A 24,341-nucleotide genomic window follows, 5' to 3' on the forward strand; every position below is an offset into this window, starting at 1 on the left:
AGGGGTCAGCAAGGCCTGGACCGGTTCACTCCAGCGGAGATCCCTCCGTGGGCCGGATTGCATACGCGCAGCCACCATTTCCGGCGTCTGTGCAGACACGATTTCCGGTGTCTGCATCTGTGCAGACATGAATTCTGGCGCCTGAGCATGTGCAGACGCAATTTCCAGCACCGTGGAAGCGAGTCCCCGTGCCGCACTGCACCAGTTTAGTGCAGTGTGTGGGGACTCACTGAGCGGGTGGCTTGGTTCGGGGGTGGCTCGTGGTCCGGTTAAATGACCCCTGTGGGCTGCTTGTGGCCCATGGGCCTTAGGTTGCCTACCCCTGGTTCAAGGCATCAGAATGCAATTCTGGGCTGCATCAATAGGAGTATAGCATCTAGATCAAGGGAAGTAATAGTGCCACTGTATTCTGCTCTGGTCAGACCTCACCTGGAGTACTGTGTCCAGTTCTGGGCACCACAGTTCAAGAAGGACACTGACAAACTGGAACGTGTCCAGAGGAGGGCAACCAAAATGGTCAAAGGCCTGGAAACGATGCCTTATGAGGAACGGTTAAGGGAGCTGGGCATGTTTAGCCTGGAGAAGAGGAGGTTAAGGGGTGATATGATAGCCATGTTCAAATATCTAAAAGGATGTCACATAGAGGAGGGAGAAAGAAAGAAGATTCCACCTAAACATTAGGAAGAACTTCCTGACAGTGGAGCTGTTTGACAGTGGAATTTGCTGCCAAGGAGTGTGGTGGAGTCTCCTACTTTGGAGGTCTTTAAGCAGAGGCTTGACAACCATATGTCAGGAGTGCTCTGATGGTGTTTCCTGCTTGGCAGGGGGTTGGACTCGATGGCCCTTGTGGTCTCTTCCAACTCTATGATTCTATGATTCTATGAATTCAAAATGGCCTCGCTGCAAAGATCTGTTGCTGGCGGACAATCATGCTTTTGAGACTGGGCTAGACCGACAAATGGTTTATGTAGGTGTGATGCAGCTTTGTATATTCATAAGTAGAGAGGTGGGTGGGTATTTATTTATTTATTTATTTTTCAAAATTAAAACAAAACATATTATCCAGAAACATATCATCCTTATTCCCTCCCCATTTTTCCTCCCTCCCCCCACCCTCCCACACAAAACCGACCCACCCCCACCCCCCCGACTTCCCTCAGTTCCCTTCTTCGATTTCTCTGAGAATGCTGATTTCTGCATGTTACAAAGTTGTATAGATCCTCAAACTATTTAGCTAATTATTTATCAATAAAAAGTTTGTGAATGTTTGTTCAAAGCCAGCCAAGGAGTCCAGTTCGCTTTGTTGCGTCTTTTTAAAGGGTTCCCATTCATCTTTAAAGTCACGGTTATCCTTGTCCCGTAGCGCATATGTCAGTTTTGCCAGTTCTGCATAGTCCATCAATTTTTCTTGCCATGATCCTTTTGCTGGGGGTTTAGGTGGGTGTTTTTTCAAGAGTCCTTTGAGTGGGACTCTTGAGAAGCACATTGCCAGAGATTGTTCGAAGCTAAACTTACTGCTCCCACAAGCCATTGGACGGAGGGCTTAATGGCTCCATGTCTTTCATCACAGGTAGGCACCATCCCTAACTAGCAGAACCAGTGGTCAGGGATGATGGGAGTTGTAGTCCAACAAAGCTGGAGCCCTCAGTTTGAGAAACACTAAAAATGGACTTGTCTTCCTATTGCCTCCTTATTTTCCCTAAACTTTGAAGTATTTTCTCTCTCCCTGCCCCCCCCCCATCTTTTGGTGTAGTTTCAGAATATTTGGAAGAGACAATATGTTGTTTGATAAAAATAGCTTGATGGGTCTCGGTTTGGTTACGTTTTCCTGGTTGTATGGCTGAAGAAAAAACAAGTTGTTCTGCTGCCAGCTGTCTGAGAACAAACTGGCAAGCTTCTGTCATATCCATGCAAACGTTTGTGTCTTTCCTTTGCTTTCTAGAACAGTAGCTGTAATGGCCATAGCTGTCAACCGTCCCTTATTTGGCGGGAAACTCCCTTATCCCAGCGCCGTGTCCCGCTGCTGCCCCTTATTGATGATGTCCCTTAAATTTCCCGGGTTTCAAAGGAAGCAGCTCCTCTCCCTCCCTCCCTGCTGGCCAGGGAGGAGGGAGGCTCCAACTGTGTTGCTTGGCTGCGTTGCTCACCCAATAAGGAGTCTAAGAACAACTGGGGGGTGGAGCTTGCATGTCTTGTGCCGATCAAATCAGCCGCGTTGCCTGGGTACTTGCCTTTGCTCAGCGCTTCCCAGCGGAGAGGTGACGGTGGTTTCCCTTTCTGCATCCCCTTTGCCGGCTTGCTGCGCTGTGGGAACCACCGCTTGAGGCTTTGTTTGGCTGCTGGCTGGGCTTTCTGCCTTTGGCTTGGAGGGGCTCAGAAGTTGAACATACCTGTGCCCGGAAAATCCCTCATTTTGGCTGCTGATTCCATATTTTCGAGGCTGCTGGTCCCTTATTTTCAAATCTGTAAGTTGACAGCTATGGTAATGGCCTGCTCCACAGAGGGCCTTTATTCCAGATTTGTTAAACATTTCTTCTTCTGGATCTACCCACGATCAGTTCTGGCCCTCGCCTCTGTCAGAATGTGAATCCCCTGACAGACTACCCTCAAGGGATCTCGTCCCCTGGCAGAAATAAGGTTTCCCCCATCCATCCTCCCATGTAACATCTTGTTAGAACAGGTTGTACACTGTAATCTCTTTTTTTTGTGCAATATTTTTGACAGCAGCCCTTGCGTTTGTTTTGCAAACTTGCTGATTCCCCCCCCCCAAACTATCTAACCACATCAACGAAACAAATAGATTCTGCTGCAGTTTCATGCTCCAGTGTTTCGTTCTGGATGCTGTAGTTTGAGCAGTTTGTAATAAATGCGTCGGAAGAAGTGCAAGAACCCTTGCAATTGCTTCAACATGTAGGAATGTTCATTGCAATCCCTCCCCGGCAGCTGCCTTTTCTATGGTGCTCTGTTAAATGGAATAGGTTTGGGCAGTTGCAATGCTAATATTCCACTCGCTAATGCTAAACAGATATTCCTTTCTTCTCCCTCTCCATCAGAGGACTCGGGCTGGCCAATCTTCTCATGACGGCTTAGCAATTTCCTCCTGTGGTGTGGAACTTACCACGTTCGCCTTCTCCAAAGTTAGCAACCCAATTATCCAGCAAGGGAGGTTCTTCCAACTGATGAGAATAGAACACAAAAGCCAGCAGGGGCGGTCCTGCTTAATTTGGCTCCCTGGATTCACAGCTTCAAGGTCTGTGGTTTGCAAAGGAACATGTTTGCAGATGACACCAAACTGGGAGGGGTGGCTAACACCCCAGAGGACAGGATCACACTTCAAAACGACCTTGACAGATTAGAGAACTGGGCAAAAACAAACAAGATGAATTTTAACAGGGAGAAATGTAAAGTATTGCACTTGGGCAAAAAAAATGAGAGGCACAAATACAAGATGGGTGACACCTGGCTTGAGAGCAGTGCATGTGAAAAGGATCTAGGAGTCTTGGTTGACCACAAACTTGACATGAGCCAACAGTGTGACGCGGCAGCTAAAAAAGCCAATGCAATTCTGGGCTGCATCAATAGGAGTATAGCATCTAGATCAAGGGAAGTAATAGTGCCACTGTATTCTGCTCTGGTCAGACCACACCTGGAGTACTGTGTCCAGTTCTGGGCACCACAATTCAAGAAGGACACTGACAAACTGGAACGTGTCCAGAGGAGGGCAACCAAAATGGTCAAAGGCCTGGAAACTATGCCTTATGAGGAACGGCTAAGGGAGCTGGGCATGTTTAGCCTGGAGAAGAGGAGGTTAAGGGGTGATATGATAGCCATGTTCAAATATATAAAAGGATGTCACATAGAGGAGGGAGAAAGGTTGTTTTCTGCTGCTCCAGAGAAGCGGACACAGAGCAATGGATCCAAACTACAAGAAAGAAGATTCCACCTAAACATTAGGAAGAACTTCCTGACAGTAAGAGCTGTTTGACAGTGGAATTTGCTGCCAAGGAGTGTGGTGGAGTCTCCTACTTTGGAGGTCTTTAAGCAGAGGCTTGACAACCATATGTCAGGAGTGCTCTGATGGTGTTTCCTGCTTGGCAGGGGGTTGGACTCAATGGCCCTTGTGGTCTCTTCCAACTCTATGATTCTATGATTCTATGATGTGACACCAACCTCTCTCTTCCTCCCTTCTTCCCATAGTCCCTCCTTCCTAGCATCGCTGCTAAAGAATACCCAAAGCATGCATGCTCCAAACTGCAGAGAGAAATTAAGCCTTGCAGAGCAGATGGCTCCAGCCCACTGCCCGCTGCAACCCAGCACCCTTGACAGTGTGCTGACCATTAGAACATAAGAAGGGGCATTCGAACATTAGGGAAGGGCTGTGGCTCTGACTCAGGTGGAATCTACACATATATAAAAAAATATTGTGAAAATGCTTTTTTTTTAAATTAAAAAAAGTTTTAAAAAATATATTGAATCTGTCATTAGCTCACCATCGCCATCTTTTGTCACATTTGTATAATTCACAGCGGGTGGCACTGTGGTCTAAACCACAGAGCCTAGGGCTTGCCGATCAGAAGGTCGGCGGTTTGAATCCCCACAACGGGGTGAGCTCCTGTTGCTCGGTCCCTGCTCCTGCCAACCTAGCAGTTCGAAAGCACGTCAAAGTGCAAGTAGATAAATAGGTACCGCTCTGGCGGGAAGGTAAACGGCGTTTCCGTGCGCTGCTCTAGTTCGCCAGAAGTGGCTTAGTCCTGCTGGCCACATGACCCAGAAGTTGTACGCCGGCTCCCTCGGCCAATAAAGCGAGATGAGCGCCACAACCCCAGAGTCAGTCACGACTGGACCTAATGGTCAGGGGTCCCTTTACCTTTACTAGCTGAGTGCTCAGTGTGACCTTCCAGTTTGAGTGGGTCTTGCAATTAGGAGGGAGCTGTGCTGCTACTTAATATATATGTGTATTTATTTATTTGCAAAATCTATACATCGACTGTTTTTTGTAAAAACAAACAAACAAACAAACAAACCTCAAAGCGGTTTACAAAGAGAACAGAACAATAGAATTATATGCAAAAAAACCATAACAGTTAATCTTTTGATCATTCAAAACATAAAATCAACAAAAAACTAACAACAGGACCAAAACATACACCCACATTCTACACGTGGATAATAATAATAATAATAATAATAATAATAATAATAATAATTGTTATTATTATTTATACCCCGCCCTCTCCCCAGCCCTCCTCAGGGCGGCTAACACCCGATATAAAAGCAAATTGATTGATAGGCTTGTCTAAACAAAAATGTTTTTAGCAAGTGCCAAAAAGAGTACCGTGAAGACCCCTGTTTGACTTCAATAGGCAGGGAGTTCCAGAGGAACTAAAATATTGGTACCGGTATCTTACAAATGTGGAATGGGTGTTACATGGCACCTTTAACAGTGCCAGTTCCGTGATCGAAGAGATCGAGTGGGCATATATTGGGTATGGCGATCTTGCAGGCAAACTGAACCCATTTTTTTAAATAGGGTTGAGGGTCATTCCATCTCCCTGCTGAAGCAATATAGGAGTTTTATATCCATGGAGCTTTATGCTATCCTAGGGTTGCCATATTTTGAAGAGCAAAAAAGGAAAACACATTTGCCCTCCTCTGCTTTTAACTACAGATCGTTATGACAACTATCATTTAAAATATGCCTACTATATGTAGGCTATAGAACAGGGGTCAGCTAACTTTTTCAGCAGGGGGCTGGTCCATAGTCCCTCAGACCTTGTGGGAGGCCGGACTATATTTTTTGGGGGGGGGGAGATGAACGAATTCCTATGCCCCACAAATAACCAAGAGATGCATTTTAAATAAAAGCACACATTCTACTCATGTAAAAACATGCTTTCAGCAAAATAATAATAATAATAATAATAATTTAAGATGCTGCTCTGTTGTGATTCTCTGCTGCAGACAAGTTTAGCCGGGTGCCTTAGATCGAAGTCTAATGCAGTAGAAAAAGTTTCTTGGGTTACTGCAAACAAAAAAACCAAGCTAAAAAATCCATTTTTGGCCAAATTTTGTGCCAAATTTGCACCCAGACCTGGAAAAGAGGATGTGTCCTGGAAAAGGAGGACATATTTCTTGCCCAGCCCTGAGCCTCTCCGCAGAACCAGAGCACAGAGGCCATTTCATACAGCAAAGAAATAAGAAAGAGCAGTCCAGGAAAAGGAACGAATTCTAGTTCCCCCAGAAGCACAGGGGAGGTAGCTGAAGATGAATGGGAGCCTTAGGCTGGCTGTGCTTTGCCCTTTTCAGAGAGAAGGTGAGTGATGCCAAGCCGGACCAGAGGTCTCAGGTGGATCACCTAAGCGAGCCTTGAAGCAAAGTCTCCCAGAGGCTGATGTGTCAGGAAGGAGATGGTGAAAGTTAAGAGAATGACAAAGCGTAGCGGATAGGTACCCAAAAGAGCTGGAGGGGATAGGGGAGAGAAAACAAAGCGATCAAGTGAATGTTAGATTGATGTTGGATCGAATCTAAGTGGTTATCAGCTGTAATGATTAAGATAATTGGGGGGGGGAGAAAGAAAGGTGTAAAATTAAGTGAAAATTAAGGGTGAGGATTTGCTGAATGAATAATTTGAATTGGAATACAAAAAGGGGAGGTATGAGGAGGTCCGAGAAATAAGTTAAAAGAAAATAAGTGAATGAAATTATACGTGTTGTTAATTTTTGTATTTTTGTTTTTTGTCTTTTTTGTATAATTTTTGAAAAGTTAATAAATATATTTACAAAAAAGAAAAAAAGAAAACAAAGCGATCAAAAGAGGAAGGAAATTTTGGGAGCTGTAGTTTGTTGAGGGGGAATAATAGTTAGGAGACCCTGTATTCTCCCTCACAGAGCTCACGGGGAAGAGGGACTGATTGTTAAACCACTCTGAAAGTTATAGCTGTGTGAGCGGTACTTGGGGTCTCTTAACATCCAGTGACACGTCCCATAATCCTTTGGGGGAAGCCATGCTTGTTTAAAGTTACATGAGTAAAGCTAACGTTATTTTAGGCTGCATCAACCAAAGTATAGTGTCCAGATCAAGGGAAGTAATAGTACAACTCTTTTCTGCCTTGGTCAAACCAGAGTTCCCAGGATTATTTGAGGTAAGCCATTCACTGTTTAAAGTGGTATGATACTGCCTTAAACAGTATACAGTAAAAAGGTAAAGGACCACTGGACGGTTAAGTCCAGTCGAAGGCGACTATGGGGTTGCGGCGCTCATCTCACTTTCAGGCCAAGGGAGCTGGTGTTTGTCCACAGACAGCTTTCCGGGTCATGTGACCAGCATGACTAAACCGCTTCTGGCACAACGGAAGACCGTGACAGAAACCAGAGCGCATGGAAACACTGTTTACCTTCCCGCCACAGTGGTACCTATTTATCTATTTGCACTGGTTATCCAGTGATGGCCAAACTTGGCTCTCCAGCTGTTTTGGGACTACAACTCCCATCATCCCTAGCTAACAGGACCAGTGGTCAGGGATGATGGGACTTGTAGTCCCTAAACAGCTGGAGGGCCGAGTATGGTTGTGCTTTCAAACTGCTAGGGTTGCCATATTTCAACAAGTGAAAATCCGAACACAAAAGTTGTTGAGTTTTTTTTGGGGGGGGGACTGCTTCTGACTGTGGTATTTTGTGTGTGTCTGGACGTATGGCATATGCAAATTCCAGACGTATGGCAGGTTGGCAGAAGCTGGGACAGAGCAACAGGAGCTTACTACCATTGAGTGGATTTGAACTGCCGACCTTCCAATCAAGAATGTGGCTTTCAAGTCAAGAATTCTTCTCCCTGCCCTATGACTATGTGGAGCAGGGAGCAAGCGAGATCACTCCACTTAGGAGTGGGTGACGATTAACCCCTTGAAATTTCAGGTGCAGAGGAGCTACCGTATTTTCCCTGTTCCCAGTTCTATAGGGTTGTAGTCGTGGTTTTAAAATTTGCCTCTTGGAACGGGCTGTCACAACAAATAAGCTAAAAAAGGAACAACAAACTAAAAATGACTGCAGTGCAGCTTTAGAAAAAAGCCTCCCCAGACATTTCACTATTGGAAACTTTATCTGTGAGCAAGGCTTGAACCGGATGACTTATTGGGGAAAATTTATTTCCCTCTTCCCTCCCCAGACGTAATGTATTGACTGGGGTGGTAATGTTGGTCTTCTTTTGCTTGTCATTAAGATCTGTTTCTCTTTTTCCTTGTTCCTTGTTCCTTCTCTTTCGAATTACTGACTCTGCTTGGCTCTTCTCCCCTTTTACATCTTTTGCTAGTAGTTATTTGTCTCCTGCCTGGGCCTGTTTTCCAACCTCACTGCCTGAAGTTGGATCCCATTGCTCTTTTCCTCTTCCTGAGGTTGCAGCAGAGGTTTCATTCACATATAGTGCAAGGAGGCCACCTTACACAACCACGGCTATAGTTTACCTCCACAGTGCTACAATTCCCAACAGAGGAGCCATTAATGGATGCTGGGTTTTTGCTGACATTTTTATGTATAAAGTGCTTTTGGCAGGTGACACAACCTTGATGGCAGAAAGTGAGGAGGAATTAAAGAACCTTTTAATGAGGGTGAAAAGGGAGAGTGCAAAATATGGTCTGCTCAACATCAAAAAAACGAAGATAATGGCCACTGGGCCTATCACCTCCTGGTAAATAGAAGGGGAAGAAATGGAGGCAATGAGAGATTTTACTTTCTTGGGCTCCATGATCACTGCAGATGGGGACAGCCGTCACGAAATTAAAAGATGCCTGCTTCTTGGGAGAAAAGCAATGACAAGCCTAGACAGCATCTTAAAAAGCAGAGACATCACCTTGCCAACAAAGGTCCGTATAGTAAAAGCTATGGTTTTCCCAGTGGTGATGTATGGAAGTGAGAGCTGGACCATAAAGAAGGCTGATCGCCGAAGAATGGATGCTTTTGAATTATGGTGCTGGAGGAGACTCTTGAGAGTCCCATGGACTGCAAGAAGATCCAACCTACCCATTCTGAAGGAAATCAGCCCTGAGTGCTCATTGGAAGGACAGATCCTGAAGCTAAGGCTCCAATACTTTGGCCACCTCATGAGAAGAGAAGACTCCCTGGAAAAGAACCTGATGTTGGGAAAGATTGAGGGCACAAGGAGAAGGGGACGACCGAGGACAAAATGGACGACCGAGGACAAAATTGGACAGTGTTCTTGAAGCTACCAGCATGAGTTTGACTAAGCTGTGGGAGGCAGTGGAAGACAGGAGTGCCTGGCATGCTCTGGTCCATGGGGTCACGAAGAGTCGGATACGACTAAACAACAACATCATAGGGATTGATGGTTCTTCCCAAATGACAGTGACTCAAAGAACACAATAGGTGCTATTCAACTGAAGGTTACTCAGAGCAGACTTACTGGAATGCATGGCCCTAACTTACTCACCTCTGTTGATTTCAGAGGGTCTACTCTGAGTAAGATTGAGTACCACCTGCATGATATTCATGTGATTCATGATAGGATCAGTAGTTCCCACTGTGGGCAGTGCCCCCTCTGGGGGGAGGGGGATTACCTGGGGAGGGTATTAAGAGTCAAGGGGGCACCAAGGGGAGCTGTAAATAACTATGACTCCGAAAAGTGGATATTGCTGGATCAAGTCCATCATTTTTGTTGAATTAAACTAAATAGTTTTAACTGGATTTTGAATAAATGTATAACCAGTGGTCACTGTTTTGATTTTTATTGTGTTTTTTATCTTCCTTGGTGGGTTGTGCAAACTGCAATTTTGAATGGTGCTTTTTAGGGGGTGGGGTAGGGGGCACTGGGAGGATCTGAAAAGATTTGGGAACCACCGGTCTGGATGATTCAAGCGTCACTTGGGGAGGGCAGGGGGAACCACTGAAAACAGAATTTGGGGTAGCATCTATGCTGGGTGGGTGGGTGTATGTAATTAAATTTTTGGTTTTACAATTTAAAATACTCATTTAAACATCCTTAAAATATCAATGATTTCCCTCCTTCTCTTCCCATAGTTCATTTTACATATTGTAAAAATACCTGCATATTTTACAAAAACTAAACCATGCAGTATTCCATTATTACATCCATCAAAACTTATTTGCACTGTTGAATTTATCTGAATGCTGTACACAATTTCCCCCGTGTATTCAATAAACGTTTCCCAGTCTTCTCTAAACGTATGTTCTTCTTGTTCTCTTATTTTGTATGTTAAATCTGCAAGTTGTAACTATTCCATCAGCTTAAGTTGCCATTCTTTTTTGGTTGGGACCTCTCTCGTTTTCCATTTGGGGGCTAACAAAACACAGGCCGCAGTAGTGGCATACATGAATAACCTTTTTTTGTTGGTGTTGATCTTCAACTTGTTGTCACACTTCCTTTTTGTCTCAATTTACCACCTGCAAGGTGGGACGAGGGTGGCGCTGTGGGTTAAACCACTGAGCCTCTTGGGCTTGCCGATCAGAAGGTCAGCGGTTCGAATCCCCACGATGGGGTGAGCTCCCATTGCTCGATCCCTGCTCCTGCCAACCTAGCAGTTCGAAAGCACGTCAAAGTGCAAGTAGATAAATGGGTACCACTCCAGCAGGAAGGTAAACGGCGTTTCCATGCACTGCTCTGGTTCTCCAGAAGCAGCTTAGTCATGCTGGCCACATGACCCAGAAGCTGTACGCCGGCTCCCTCAGCCAATAAAGCGAGATGAGCGCCGCAACCCCAGAGTCGGCCATGACTAGACTTAATGGTCAGGGGTCCCTTTACCTTTACCTTTTACCACCTGCAAACTGACGTGTGTCTCCACTGTTGCAGGGATCTGAAGCTGGATAACGTGTTGCTCGATCACGAGGGCCATTGCAAGCTGGCTGACTTTGGGATGTGTAAAGAAGGAATCCGCGACGGGGTCACCACGGCGACCTTCTGTGGAACACCTGACTACATCGCCCCAGAGGTACAGGAAAGATGTCGCCTGTGCAGGAGCTTTGCTTTCTCAAACCCTGCATTTCCCCACCAGGCTCGGCTCGGCAGTGCAGAAACCGAGCTAGGCCAGGTTATGTGGCAGAATAAATAATTCCAAATTAGAAATATTTGCACAGTATTTGCGAGGCGTTGGGATATATGCTTGCACAGGGTTTACATATGTAGTTGCCTCAAAACATATGTAGTTGTCTCAAAAGACTCTTCTGCAGGCAGCATGGGTGTTGTTCTGCCATGGATGTTGTTATGTCCCGTCCATGGGCCAGTTCACATGTTAAACTTGCTCATTCATCGTTCATGCATGCATCTAGTACTTCTCTTGGTTTCTGAGCACTTGGTGATTCGCAGCCAATTGTGAGACATGTGACAGAAAAGTTCTTTCTGTGAGATTAGCCCTGCAGTGGCTCATTCACAGGTCCAAGTCGTTTCTGAATGGCTTTATTTCTGAACAGGTAACTTGATTGCTTGACATTTGTGTGGGTTGGAGAATGCTGTACTCAAATTTCCATTACACTGCAAAGGATTTTGATCATGAGACATGTGTTGATTAGCTGGCCAATGCCAGAATGTCTGTACTGTCTATGACTGTCCTTGCAAATCAGTCCCTTCAGGCGTTAATGCAATCATCTCAGCAATTATTGCCCATTTGCTACTGTAAAAGGTTAAAGGTGTGCCTGATTAACATATATTTAAGCTCTAGTTATCTACCAATGCAACTTGTTGGATCTGCTTGCCATTCAATTCCCATCTTATGGTTTTCTCCTTTCCATACCTACCAGCCAAGATTTGGGTTTGAGTCTATGAAAGCTTATTCCATAGTTTAGTCGGTAGAGCATGGGACTCTTAATCTCAGGGTTGTGGGTTCGAGTCTACTCCAACTGCAGGAAGTTGGACTAGATGATCCTTGTGGTCCCTTCCAACAATTCTATGACGCTAATATATTTATTAGGTTCTGCTTGACTCCTTGTGATTGCTTGTGGCAGCTAGACTGGTGACTGGTACTGGCCGCCGGGACCACATAACACCGGTCCTGAGAGATCTGCATTGGCTCCCAGTACGTTTCTGAGCACAATTCAAAGTGTTGGTGTTGACCTTGAAAGCCCTAAACGGCCTCGGCCCGGTATATCTGAAGGAGTGTCTCCACCCCCATCGTTCTGCCTGGACACTGAGATCCAGCGCCAAGGGCCTTCTGGCGGTTCCCTCATTGCGAGAAGTGAGGTTACAGTGAACCAGGCAGAGAGCCTTCTCGGTGGTGGTGCCCACCATGTGGAACGCCCTCCCATCAGATGTCAAGGAAATAAGCAGCTATCTTATTTTTAAAAGACATCTGAAGGCAGCCCTGTTTAGGGAAGTTTTTAATGTAATGTTGTATTGTTTTTAACACTTGATTGGGAGCCACCCAGAGTGTTGGGGAAACTCAACCAGATGGGCGGGGTATAAATAAATAAATAAATAAATAAATAAATAAATAAATAATAATAATAATAATAATAATAATTTGATGCAAGAGCCTAACATGGCTGCTCTTCTGGAAACAATTACGAAATCTCACTGGGCTTTGATCTGTGATCCTCTTTCACATATGCATGCCATCACTCGGCGTTGCAGTCCTCAACAGGCAGGGAATAAGAATGACTGGGTAGCACTGTTGATTTTGACTCTTGCTCATCTCACGGCAGATTTTACAAGAGATGCTGTATGGTCCCGACGTCGACTGGTGGGCGATGGGAGTGCTGCTCTACGAGATGCTCTGTGGCCATGCTCCCTTCGAAGCTGAAAACGAAGATGACCTCTTTGAGGCCATCCTTAAGGATGAAATCTCCTACCCGTCTTGGCTCCCAGAAGATGCCGTTTCAATTCTGAAGGCCGTATGTATACACTTGTCTTGTTTGCACAACTTCCCTCTGACTTACATCTTTTGCTAAACAGTAAGAGTCGGTAGGAATTTTAAAATATCCCCGTTCACCCAGGCATTTGCAGAGGAGGGCAACCGAGACGATAAAGGGTCTGGAAACCAAGCCTGATGAGGAACGGTTGAGGGAGCTGGGGAGGTTTCGCTTGAAGAGAAGACTGAGAGGTGATGGAACAGCCGTCTTCAAATATCTTAAGGGCTGTCACATGGAAGATGGAGCAAGCTGGTTTTCTGCTGCTCCAGAGGGTAGGATCCGAACCAATGGGTTCAAAGGACAGGAAATCAGATTCCAACTAAACATTAGGGAGAACTTTCCAACGGTAAGAGCTGTTCAGCAGCAGAACAGACTCCCTCAGAAGGTGGTGGGCTCTTCTTTGTTGCCTGGAATCGATGCCTTATGAGGAACGGCTAAGGGAGCTGGGCATGTTTAGCCTGGAGAAGAGGAGGTTAAGGGGTGATATGATAGCCATGTTCAAATATATAAAGGGATGTCACATAGAGGAGGGAGAAAGGTTGTTTTCTGCTGCTCCAGAGAAGCGGACTCGGAGCAATGGATCCAAACTACAAGAAAGAAGATTCCACCTAAACATTAGGAAGAACTTCCTGACAGTAAGAGCTGCTCGACAGTGGAATTTGCTGCCAAGGAGTGTGGTGGAGTCTCCTACTTTGGAGGTCTTTAAGCAGAGGCTTGACAACCATATGTCAGGAGTGCTCTGATGGTGTTTCCTGCTTGGCAGGGGGTTGGACTCGATGGCCCTTGTGGTCTCTTCCAACTCTATGATTCTATGATTCTTCCTTGAAGGTTTTTAAGCAGAGGTTGGATGGGCATCTGTCAGGGATGCTCCAGCTGAGATTCCTGTCTTGCAGGGGGTTGGATCAGATGACTCTCAGGGTCCCTTCCAACCCAACAATTTTCTATGATTCTGTGATTCTATGAAAGATACTGTTCCTGGCGACCTTGGAAATATCAGCTGTGGTGATTAATAATAATAATAATAATTATAATTATTTTTTATTTATACCCCACCCTCCCCAGCCAAGGCCAGGCTCAGAGCGGCTTACAAGCAATAAGAAAAACAAGATGAATGATTACAACTTAAAAACAAAAATAAAATACAGCATTAAAATAATGGAACATTAAAATATTAAAATGTAGCCTCATCGTAGGAGGAGAAGGAAAAGAAAAAAGAAAGAGAGGGAGGGAGGGAATCAAATTGGCTCCAAGCCAAAGGCCAGGCGGAACAACTCTGTCTTACAGGCCCTGCGGAAAGAAATCAGATCCTGCAGGGCCCTGGTCTCATGAGACAGAGCGTTCCACCAGGCCGGAGCCATCACTGAAAAGTCCCTGGCTCTGGTTGAGGCTAATCTGACTCCCTTAGGGCCCGGGACCTCTAGGGTGTTGCTATTTATGGACCTTGAGGCTCTCCGTGGGGCATACCGGGAGAGGCGGTCCCGTAGGTACAAGGGCCCTAGGCCGTGAAGGGCTTTAAAGGTCAAAAGCAGCACCTTAAATCTGACCCTGTACTCCACCGGGAGCCAGTTCATCTTGAAAAGCACTGGGTGAATATGCTCCCATGGCAGAGACCCCGTGAGGAGCCTTGCTGCAGCATTCTGTACCCGCTGGAGTTTCTATGGCTGTTCTAGAATGTTCTCAGGTGTTGTCATTGTTTTGATTCTTTAAAATTGCATTGTTTTGCTCCTTTGGTAGTTCATCTGGGCGAATGGGCCATGGTCCCACCAGTCTCAGTCTGTCCCCAGCCAACCCCACCTTCCTTGTTTACAACCGGTCAGGATGTGGCTCTCTGCCTGTCCCTGCCTGTGTCTCCACCTATTGCAGATCTTCCCTGCCTTTTGCCTTGCCGGTCCCAGTGGGAACAAGCCACTACTGGGCAATAACTCTTTTCATGAAATGTTGAGTTCACAAGTATTGTCTCTCATAGCTACCCAAAAGGGGAGTAGGGCCAAGGAGGCAGGAGCAGAAGCATAGAATTGGAAAGGACCAAGAGTTAAAAGACCAAGAGTCTAAGGTTACCAGATTTTTTTCAAAGAATCTGGGGACATTTAAAAAAAAAATTCAATTTTTTTAAATAAAAAAATTAAGGAGTAATATCTTCTCTTCTGTGGTCTCCTCTGTCACATGGCCCTCCTCTGGGCCCTGGCCTGCTCTCTTGGAGCGCTACCCTGTTGTGGAGTAGGGTCGGGTCGGGCCTGGGCTCGGCCACATGTCCTTGCCCACCCAGTGCTTTCCTACCTCTCCGGTAACAATGGCGACGGCGTGGCAAGGTCGGGGCTCCCCTCTTTTTTCTCCTTCCTCTTTCTCTCTCTTCCTTCTCCTTCTCCTCTCCTCCTTCTCCCAGCGTCGGCTCCAGGGTTTTTACTGGCCCAGGAGCGCTGCTGGGCAGTCGACCAGGTGGCTGGGCGTTCTCACTCCTGGTGGCCAGGTGGCTGGGTGCTCTCACTCCTGGCTCGATTTGGGCCATGGGGGGGGTGTCAGCGGTTCCCCCAGTTGATGCACCAGTGTCCCTGGTTTCCCCTTGGCAGTGGCAGCGGCAGCGGGAGTCTCAGCAGCCCAGAGCCAGCCTGGTAGCGCAGTTCGCTCTGGCTGGCTTCAGGAGCTGCTCGCTGCTGTGGCACCCGCCATTTTGCCTCGCTGGAAGTCCCCATATGATGTGTATTGTGCAACATTCATTCCCTACTAATAAATCTACAATACTTAAAATATAAATCCAGGGACATTAAATGGAATCTGGGGACATTCTGGGAACAGATTTTGTCCAGGGAAAGATTTGTAAATCCAGGGACTGTCCCTGGGAAACGGGGACGTCTGGTAACCATAGCCTAGTCCAACCCCCAGGAATGCAGGAATCTTTTGCCCAACATGGGACTCACAACCCTGAGATTAAGAGTCTTATGCTCCACCGACTGAGATATTCCAAAAGACAAGTCTACAGTTCCAAGTTTGCTGTTCTTTGGAAGGCAACCTCTTTCCCTTGGGCAGCAGAGCTGTTTCCTCTTAGGAACCATCTGACTTTCTCCAGATTCTTCTTTGTGTCTTACAAGGTCACTTCTCTTCCTGGAATGTTCCTGAGAACATCCTTTAGCAAGAAAGCGGCAGTGACCTATAATGCACAAGGGGGGAAACTGAGCAAGGTTCCCTCCCTCGCTCCAGCTTCAGTTATTTGTTTCTGGCGAACAATTTATTGTCAGCTTTCCAAGGCAAATAACATTTCCAAACAATAAAATAATCACTGGCCACTGTAAAAACAGGATGCTGGACTAGAATGGTGATAGGCCAGAGCCAACAGGTCTCTTCTTATGTTCTTATAAAAGAATCTGAACACCGATAGCCTACAAATCAATATGGCTAACTTAGGGTTGCCATTTTTCGAAATGTAAAAAGCAGGACACCCTGAAAGTTCTTCAGCTTTTTTTAAGGAAGACCCCAAAATTGTTTTGGAGCTTTCTAAGGCATTTTCGGCACAATTTAACCCCCACTGCCAATTTTCCAGGACATTTGCCTGATTTCCGAAAAATAATCCAGGACACCATTTTTGGAGGCAGATTCCAATACATGTCCTCTAAAATCTGGGCATATGGCAGCTCTAGGCTAACTTAACCCAACAATACTCTTCCTCCCATCACACACAAATAAATCTTACTAAAGACAACCAACCATGATCTGGGCTCCCCAACCTCTCTCATTACCAAGGAAATGAGATAGACAAACGAATAGAAAGAGAACCCACCCAAGTGATGCTGACATAACCCTCCCAGGTAAAAGGTAAAGGTACCCCTGCCCGTACAGGCCAGTCTTGACAGACTCTAGGGTTGCGCGTTTTCAGGTTGCGTCCTGCAGCAAAGTAACCGGAAAGGGTTACTTCCGGGTTTCGTCACTCGCGCATGCGCAGACACACAAAACGACGTCATGCGCATGTGCAGAAGTGGCAAATTGCAACCCGTGTATGGGCAGACAGGCAGACACGGGTTGCGTTCTTTTCAGGTTGCAGACGGGCCTCCAGAATGGATCCCTCTCACTCTCCAGGCTTCGCGCAGATCTCCGCAAGCCGTGGGAGCCAGGCACCGGGCTCCCACGGCTTGCGGAGAGTTGCCTGTTCTGGGGGCTGGGGGGGGGAATAAATTTTTTCCCCTTTATTTCCCCCCCCCCCAAAAAAACTAGGTGCGCCTTATGGGACGGTGCGTCCTATAGGGCGAAAAATGCGGTACGCTGTTCCTAAGTCGAGTGTGGACACGGGTAGCGCTATCGGGGATTCAGATGGTGCTGTGGGTTAAACCCCAGAGCCTAGGACTTGCTGATCAGAAGGTTGGCGGTTCGAATCCCTGCGACGGGGTGAGCTCCCGTTGCTCGGTCCCTGCTCCTGCCAACCTAGCAGTTTGAAAGCACGTCAGAGTGCAAGTAGATAAATAGGTACCGCTCCGGCAGGAAGGTAAACAACGTTTCTGTGCGCTGCTCTGGTTCACCAGAAGTGGCTTAGTCATGCTGGCCACATGACCCGGAAGCTGTACGCCGGATCCCTCGGCCAATAAAGCGAGATGAGCGCCACAACCCCAGAGTCGGCCACGACTGACCCTAATGGTCAGGGGTCCCTTTACCTTTACTTAAGTCGAGTGGTAAAACAGCAACCTTTCAAAACTAGTAAGGGATATCTGCTTGGCAGAACAGAGTTCTCCATGCAGGGCAGATTTCACTAAGGGGAGTGTGATTAGGTATTTCTCAACAGGAAAAGGTACCAGGAAGGAGATCAAATCAGTCTGTGGTTTACAGTGTCAAAAAGAGTTCTCACTGACTCACAAAGGGCAAAGTTTACACTCTGGGCTGCAGGTGGGAATTTCTGGTGTGAGCTGTTGCTGCTGCAAAGTTCACGTCCTGAATTTTGGGGAGCTCTTTTGGATTTTAGAGAGCAAGGTGGTCTAGGCTGAGAGATGGCAACTTGTCTTCGGGCACCTGGTACATTTCCCAGCAGAAATGGAACCCCAGTCTGACTCCAGTCTGCTCCAGTTTATCTGTCTTATTTTCCAACCACAAGCAAAGCACATAATGAGCAGCAATTTTCCCTGCTTCTCCCCACCCACTTTCCTTACATAATAATCAGATGAAATTGCTTACAGGACCTTCAGCCTCCAGTCCTGGGGCAACATGGAAGGAAGCCTTAATTAGAGTAATTGCTCTGTTTAAATAACTATTCTCTCTTTGTTTAAAGGCCAATGGATGTTGGAGTGAACCTCTCTCCCCGTCTCCTGCCTTTCTCTTCCCTTCTGATCTAATTCATCCCTCATTCTTTCCGGCCATTCATTTAATGACTATCTCTCCCAGATATTGCTCCTTCTTCTTTATTTTACAAGGGCAATTAGATGGCAGATTCTGGCTCATCTCTCCTTCTTTCTCCTTCTCCTGCTTTTGTAACAAGGAATTTACAGCGCTTCGCTGAGGGCAGCAAGGGAAGCTAGCTTCCCACAAACATACTTTTGTGAATTTTTTTACAAGGCACCATGAAACTTTTCACCAGCGTCATTAAACCAGCATCAGACCCAGCATGCAAACCTACAATATCCAGAATTTTTATGGCGGTTTTGCAGAAGCTCAGGCTCAGCGACGAAATGTGGCCCTCCACACCTCCCTATCTGGCCCTCGGGATCCTTCTCAGGCCACACCCCCTTCTCCCCAGGCCATACCACCTCAGCAGCCCTGGTTTGCATCCTCCTTCACTGTTTTTGCCTGGCTGGAATGTGTCCTTGAACTCTGGTAAGGTCTCTTGCTTGCCTGGGTGGAGGGCAGAGAGGAGCCTGTGTGGAAACCAGCTTTCTGTACAAGGGCAAAATTAACATTCATTGCTCTGCCAACTTTTCCATCTTGCCCTGCCCACAACTTGCACGGGAGTGGCCATTGAGCCTACAAAGAAAAGCAGGTCTCCAGCTGAAAAAGGCTCCCCACCCACTGGCTTAAAGTGATTACGAGCAGAGGGTTGGACTAGATGACCCTTGGTGTCCCTTCCCACTCCTATGATTCTAATAACAGAAGTATTTAATTTGGTTCAGAAACGGTATCTATTGGTCATCAAATGTCTTGGCAATGGTTTTTAATTCCTCCTGAACTCTAAATGTGAGGGGGGAGAACAGGTGCACTTCATCAGGCAGGGCATTCCACAAATGGGGAGCCACCACCAAGAAGGCCCTGCCACTCGTTGATGTCAATAGGGCTTCCCCCAGCATCTCCAGACAAGCAAGGGAAAGACCCCTGTCAGAATTTCTGGAGGCTCACTGCCAGTCAGAGCAGACAGTTCTGAGTTACACGGGCCAAGGATACGGCAGCTTCCCATGTCTCTAATTAACAGGACCTGATAGTGGATGGCTAAGAGCATCACTTTCTTCCCAGCTAAACCTTTCTTCTTCTTTTTGCAGTTCATGACCAAGAACCCCAAAATGCGCCTTGGCAGCATTGCCTTGGGTGGAGAGAATGCTATCCTACTGCACCCATATTTTAAGGAATTGGATTGGGATCTGCTGAACCAGCGTCAGATAGAGCCGCCTTACCGTCCTCGAATTGTGAGTGTTTAGAATTTTCTCAAGTGTGCATGTACTCAGAAGTAGATACCATGCATTACATGAAAAAATTCCCCCGGATTCAACCCCTGGCAGCTATGAATTGAACTTGGTAGCTTCTGCATGCAAAGCGTAACCGCATTTACATCAATGACCTGGCTTGCTCATAACACCAAACCACAGTTTACTGAACTATAATAATAATAATAATATCATAATACATTTTTATTTATACCCCACCCTTCCCGATTCAAAAACTGGGCTCAGGGTGGCTAACAACAAATTCAAAACACTTAATTGTAAAAGCAGCATAAAGTACAGTATAAAAACATGAATAACAATAAAATTCAAAATTCAGAAATCAATTCAGGGGAAATAAGCATTAGGTAATCCCCAGGGCTAGCTGGCTGAATTGGTCCTACTTGGGCCAGCGAGGAGGCCAGGGGAGAATTAGCTGTGGGGTCTCAGAGCAGGTAATCTTAATAAAAGGGGAGGGGGAGGGAAGAGAAGGGAAGGGAAGGGAAGGGAAATAAAAGATCAGGCTGAATTCAAATTAAAGGCCAGGCGGAATAGCTCTGTCATACAGGCCCAACGGAAGGAGGTTAAATCCTGAGGGGCCCTAGTCTCATGGGACAGAGCATTCCACCAGGTCAGAGCCATCACTGAGAAGGCCCTGGCCCTGGTGGAGGATAGTCTGACTTCCTTAGGGCCTGGGACCTCTAAACTATGGTTATTCATGGACCTTAAGGTCCTCTGCGGGGCATACCAGGAGAGGCGGTCCCATAAATACAAGGGCCCTAAGTTTAATAACTGTGGGTTATTAAACGGTAGCTCAAAGTTATTGGTGAACCCTGCTCGGTAATTTAACAATGCTTTATTTGCTGGCAGCAAACTACAATCTGAAACTAGCGTTTGTTTACAAAACTTGGGTGTTACATGTGAATCCAGCACTCTCAGTTAACCATGGTTTGCTTGGTCATCCCATCCCATCACCAAGTGACAAAACAAACATTGGAGAAACAAGAATTGTTTGATAGTCTGTGGGACAACTTGTTAAGAAAACTATCGTTTAGTATTATGTGCAAACCAGGCTAGTATGTTGTTTTCCTGGGATAAGCCTTTAATGTAATATTTTGGACTAGATGGTTGTTGGTATTTTGGGTTGGGTACACACTATACATTTAAAACATATGCCAAAAAATTAGGAACTGTTGTTTACCTATCATAGAGCTAGTATTCTCAACACTTTAAAAAAACTACAGTTCCCATGATCCTTTGGGAGAGATGTGTTTCAAATGTGCTTTATATGTCTGGTGTGTATGCAGCCATTTCTGTAATCTACTTTTGGGGTGCTTATAACAGAAAAGCTGAGTACAGCTAATTTCTGATATATAAGCCTAACAGATTGGACCCAAGCTTAAATTACTCACGCATAGGTTCTATAGAAATCACTGTGTTAACTACCTTTTCACACTGATTTCTGTGTGGTGCAAGTACTTAGTGTGATGTAACAAACTTAGTTAGGATCCTGCCCAATTTTTAGCAAATGACAATGCCAATTTTTCAAAATCCTCAAAATACTGAGAAACCAATGTGAATGTCACCCTTGTTAATAGGTGGGGGGGGAGGGAGAGAACGAAAACCTAATATATTTGTTTTATATTTGCATATGACAGAAATCGAAAGAAGATGTGAGCAACTTCGATCCCGAATTTTTAAAAGAGGAGCCAATATTAACTCCCATTGAAGAAGGAATTCTTTCTATGATTAACCAAGACGAATTTAAAAACTTTTCTTACACAGACCCAGAACTAGAGTCTTCACCACATTTGCGGGCGTCTACTAGCCTCTCCCCCTGACAATGAGGAACAGTGGCAATTTAGGCTTTCCTGAAAATTTGTCCAGCTGGGAGATCGAAACCCGACAGCCTAATATTCATGCCTCGCAGACAAGAGAAGCACTGTTAGTTTAATATCGGAGCAGAGGTTCTGTCCTGGAATTTTTGAAGCAGCAAGAACAAATATTTATAGCAGGGCAACGAATCCCCTTCGGTAAATGGATGATGTGGATGTGGGAAGAAGAAATAATTTGACCTTGTTGACTTGGGACAGCTGGCTGGGAAATTCGACTTTGCAGTGCGTCTGGGGAGTCACCAGAAGGGTGAAATGAACTCTGAGGCAGGCCAAGTTTTTATACCCCACTGATGTCCTGCAATTGCACCTTCCACAAAACAGGGGTAACAAAAAGAGGGGAGCCAATGACTGGGTCGTACTGCATCATTGCATGGCATTACCTTGGTTAAAGAATTTATATAGTATACTGTTCTTCCTCCGAGGAAGAACGTCGTAGATCCCTCCTGGGCAAAAATGGGTCTCTGAAATGTTTCAGGCTTCCATCTGAAGGGATAGTTCATTGCACAGATTGTCAAAAACATTTTTTTAAAAAAAATATCCTCGAGGCAAGGAAGTCTTCCATGGTATATAGGGCCAGATCCAGGCCCGGTTCTGATTTGTTGTATGCTAGTGGTAGCTCCAGATGGGATTGTACTGTCCTCATTTCCATCACGTGCGTCCTGTCAACTGAAAGGAGGATAAAACAGGTTTTCATATCTGCTCTGAGAAAGAGAAAGAGAGGAGGAGGAGGTGAAGAATGAATCTTCCTTGCTGAGTTGGGGTGAAAGTTTGTGACTGTTGTTAACAGAGTGAGACCACCTGCTACCTCTCTGTGTTAGAGACTTCCGTTTGTGCCACAATTTGTAGGCGCAGGACATGCGTCAAGAGCAGGGTAGATTTTTTTTTCTCCCACTGCTTTCCTCAGAAAACCTGGCTGTTTACTGCTGCATCTGAGAAAACGCCAATCCACAGCAAACCCAGTTGACTTTTATGGTGATTCACAATGGGACAAAAACAAAACAAAACCCTGCTTGGATCCATGCCTACAGACTCTGGATGAGCCCTTCCTAACCGTAAGATGAGAGGGAATTTATTTCCTGTGTTTGTCAAATAACCGAGATGACCTGGGGCTTCCTAAGCATTTTCTTCTCCCATCCTCAGTGCTTCCTCTCCTGTTTAAAACAGACTGTGTAAAGTACTCTCTGCCTTTTACCTCAAAGAGGATTTTTACCCTGATTCCCTTGAAAAAAAATATGGATGTTTTCTTCAGGGCTCATTAAAAACAGAAGAAGAAAAAACTGAAACCAAAATGGTGGTCCCTCAAGTTATTTCGCCACTGGCGGCATGACCTTTCTGCCAGGCACTCAGCTTACAACTCAGGACCTCATTTTGGGACAAAGCAGGGAAATTTCACACAAGCGGAAGATGAGGTTCTTATGCCATAACTGCTTGGTTCTCAATGTGCTTCTGCATACCCAGTTGTGGGGAATCAGAAGTGGGGTGTGGGTTGTTGGTTTCAGGGCCCTCTTGCAGGCTTCCAGTGGGCACCTGGTTGGCTAGTTTGAAAACAGGATGCTGGACTACAGGTAGATGGCCCATTGGCTTACAGGGTTCCTCTTGGTTTCTTACGTTCTTAAGTTGATTAAAAGTATATTTATTTGAATGAGTAACATTAGTTTATATGAGTTAAGTGGGGTACTGATTTCGGCTAGCAGACTGTGTTCAGTACAGGTGTCTTCCCAAAAACTTACGCGGGGGCCCCAACATGCAGAAGTGAAATTGTGTATAGTGGGGAGCACCCCACTTTAATAGAGAGGGGGTGCGGGGAGGAGAGAGAGCGGGAGGTAAGAGAGGCAACTTGGAAATTGTCCGTGGCCCGCTTCCCCTATCCCGAGCCTGCCTGCCTGAGGGGAGCCGGAGCGCATGGTGGTGGCAGTTGGACACAGAGTGCGAGGGCCAAGAAGGGCACCCAGCAGAATGGGTGTCAGGAGGGGGCGCAGATGCGTGGCACAGCCAGGGAGAAGGTGCCTCCTGCCCGTGCCGCTGGTCGATCGGCGGCCACCTTCCCTGGTTTGGGTGGCAGCCCTGAGCAAGGGAAGTCCTATTTATTTATTTGCGCATCATGACTTTAGCCAGCTTGTGCCATAAAAATCATGCTCCTTGCCATCAGACCCTCAGCATTTGGCTTCTGCTGCATCACTGCGAACCACCCTGGGTGTGGCATTTACCAAGAAGTAACCCATCGCGAGGGACGCGGGTGGTGCTGTGAGTTAAACCACAGAGCCTAGGACTTGCCGATCAGAAGGTCGGTGGTTCGAATCCCCGCGACGGGGTGAGCTCCTGTTGCTCGGTCCCTGCTCCTGCCAACCTAGCAGTTTGAAAGCACCTCAAAGTGCAAGTAGATAAATAAGTACTGCTCCGGTGGGAAGGTGAACAGCGCTTCCGTGCGCTGCTCTGGTTCGCCAGAAGCGGCTTAGTCATGCTGGCCACATGACCCGGAAGCTGTACGCCAACTCCCTTGGCCAGTAAAGCGAGATGAGCGCCACAACCCCAGAGTCAGCCATGACTGGACCTAGTGGTCAGGGGTCCCCTTTACCCTTTACCTAACCCATCGCGATAGGCCTGATTTCCTTGATCCATCGTTAGGTTGGTCCACCTTACATGAGCCCAGCAAGTGATGAGAAGAATCGTACCTACTAGCCTTCATTCCCAGAATTCTGATTCAGCGAGGGTAGCCAACATGGCACCGTCTGGATGTCATGGACTACAACTCCCATCACCCCTCACTATTGGCCATGCTGTCTGAGGCTGATGGGAGCTGAAGTCCAACAACATCTAGAGGGCAAGAGGTTCACTATTCCTGTCCTGTATACAGAACCTCCAAGTGTCCCTATTTTCCAGGGATGTCCCCGATTCAGAGAAGCTGTCCCGGTTTCTGATTTGATCCCGGAATGTCCCACTTTTCTGTTCCTATTTTCACTGGAGAAATGTTGGAGGGT

At 46.3% G+C, this 24,341-nt stretch overlaps 1 protein-coding gene across 1 annotated transcript in view; it reads left to right on the forward strand.

The window, feature by feature from the left end:
• The window catches only part of PRKCH (protein kinase C eta), a 106,889-nt gene extending 84,237 nt beyond the window's left edge, over positions 1 to 22,652 (forward strand). The window contains exons 11-14 of the mRNA XM_083518322.1: positions 10,816 to 10,954; positions 12,660 to 12,848; positions 19,310 to 19,453; positions 21,127 to 22,652. Of these exons, the coding sequence (XP_083374448.1) occupies positions 10,816 to 10,954; positions 12,660 to 12,848; positions 19,310 to 19,453; positions 21,127 to 21,309 (655 nt within the window). The 3' untranslated portion in view covers positions 21,310 to 22,652. The remainder of the gene's footprint in view (positions 1 to 10,815; positions 10,955 to 12,659; positions 12,849 to 19,309; positions 19,454 to 21,126) is intronic.
• Positions 22,653 to 24,341: the final 1,689 nt, after the last annotated feature.

The sequence above is a fragment of the Podarcis liolepis genome (genome assembly GCF_965112155.1).
Source record: "Podarcis liolepis genome assembly, chromosome: 1".
Lineage (NCBI taxonomy): Eukaryota > Metazoa > Chordata > Lepidosauria > Squamata > Lacertidae > Podarcis > Podarcis liolepis.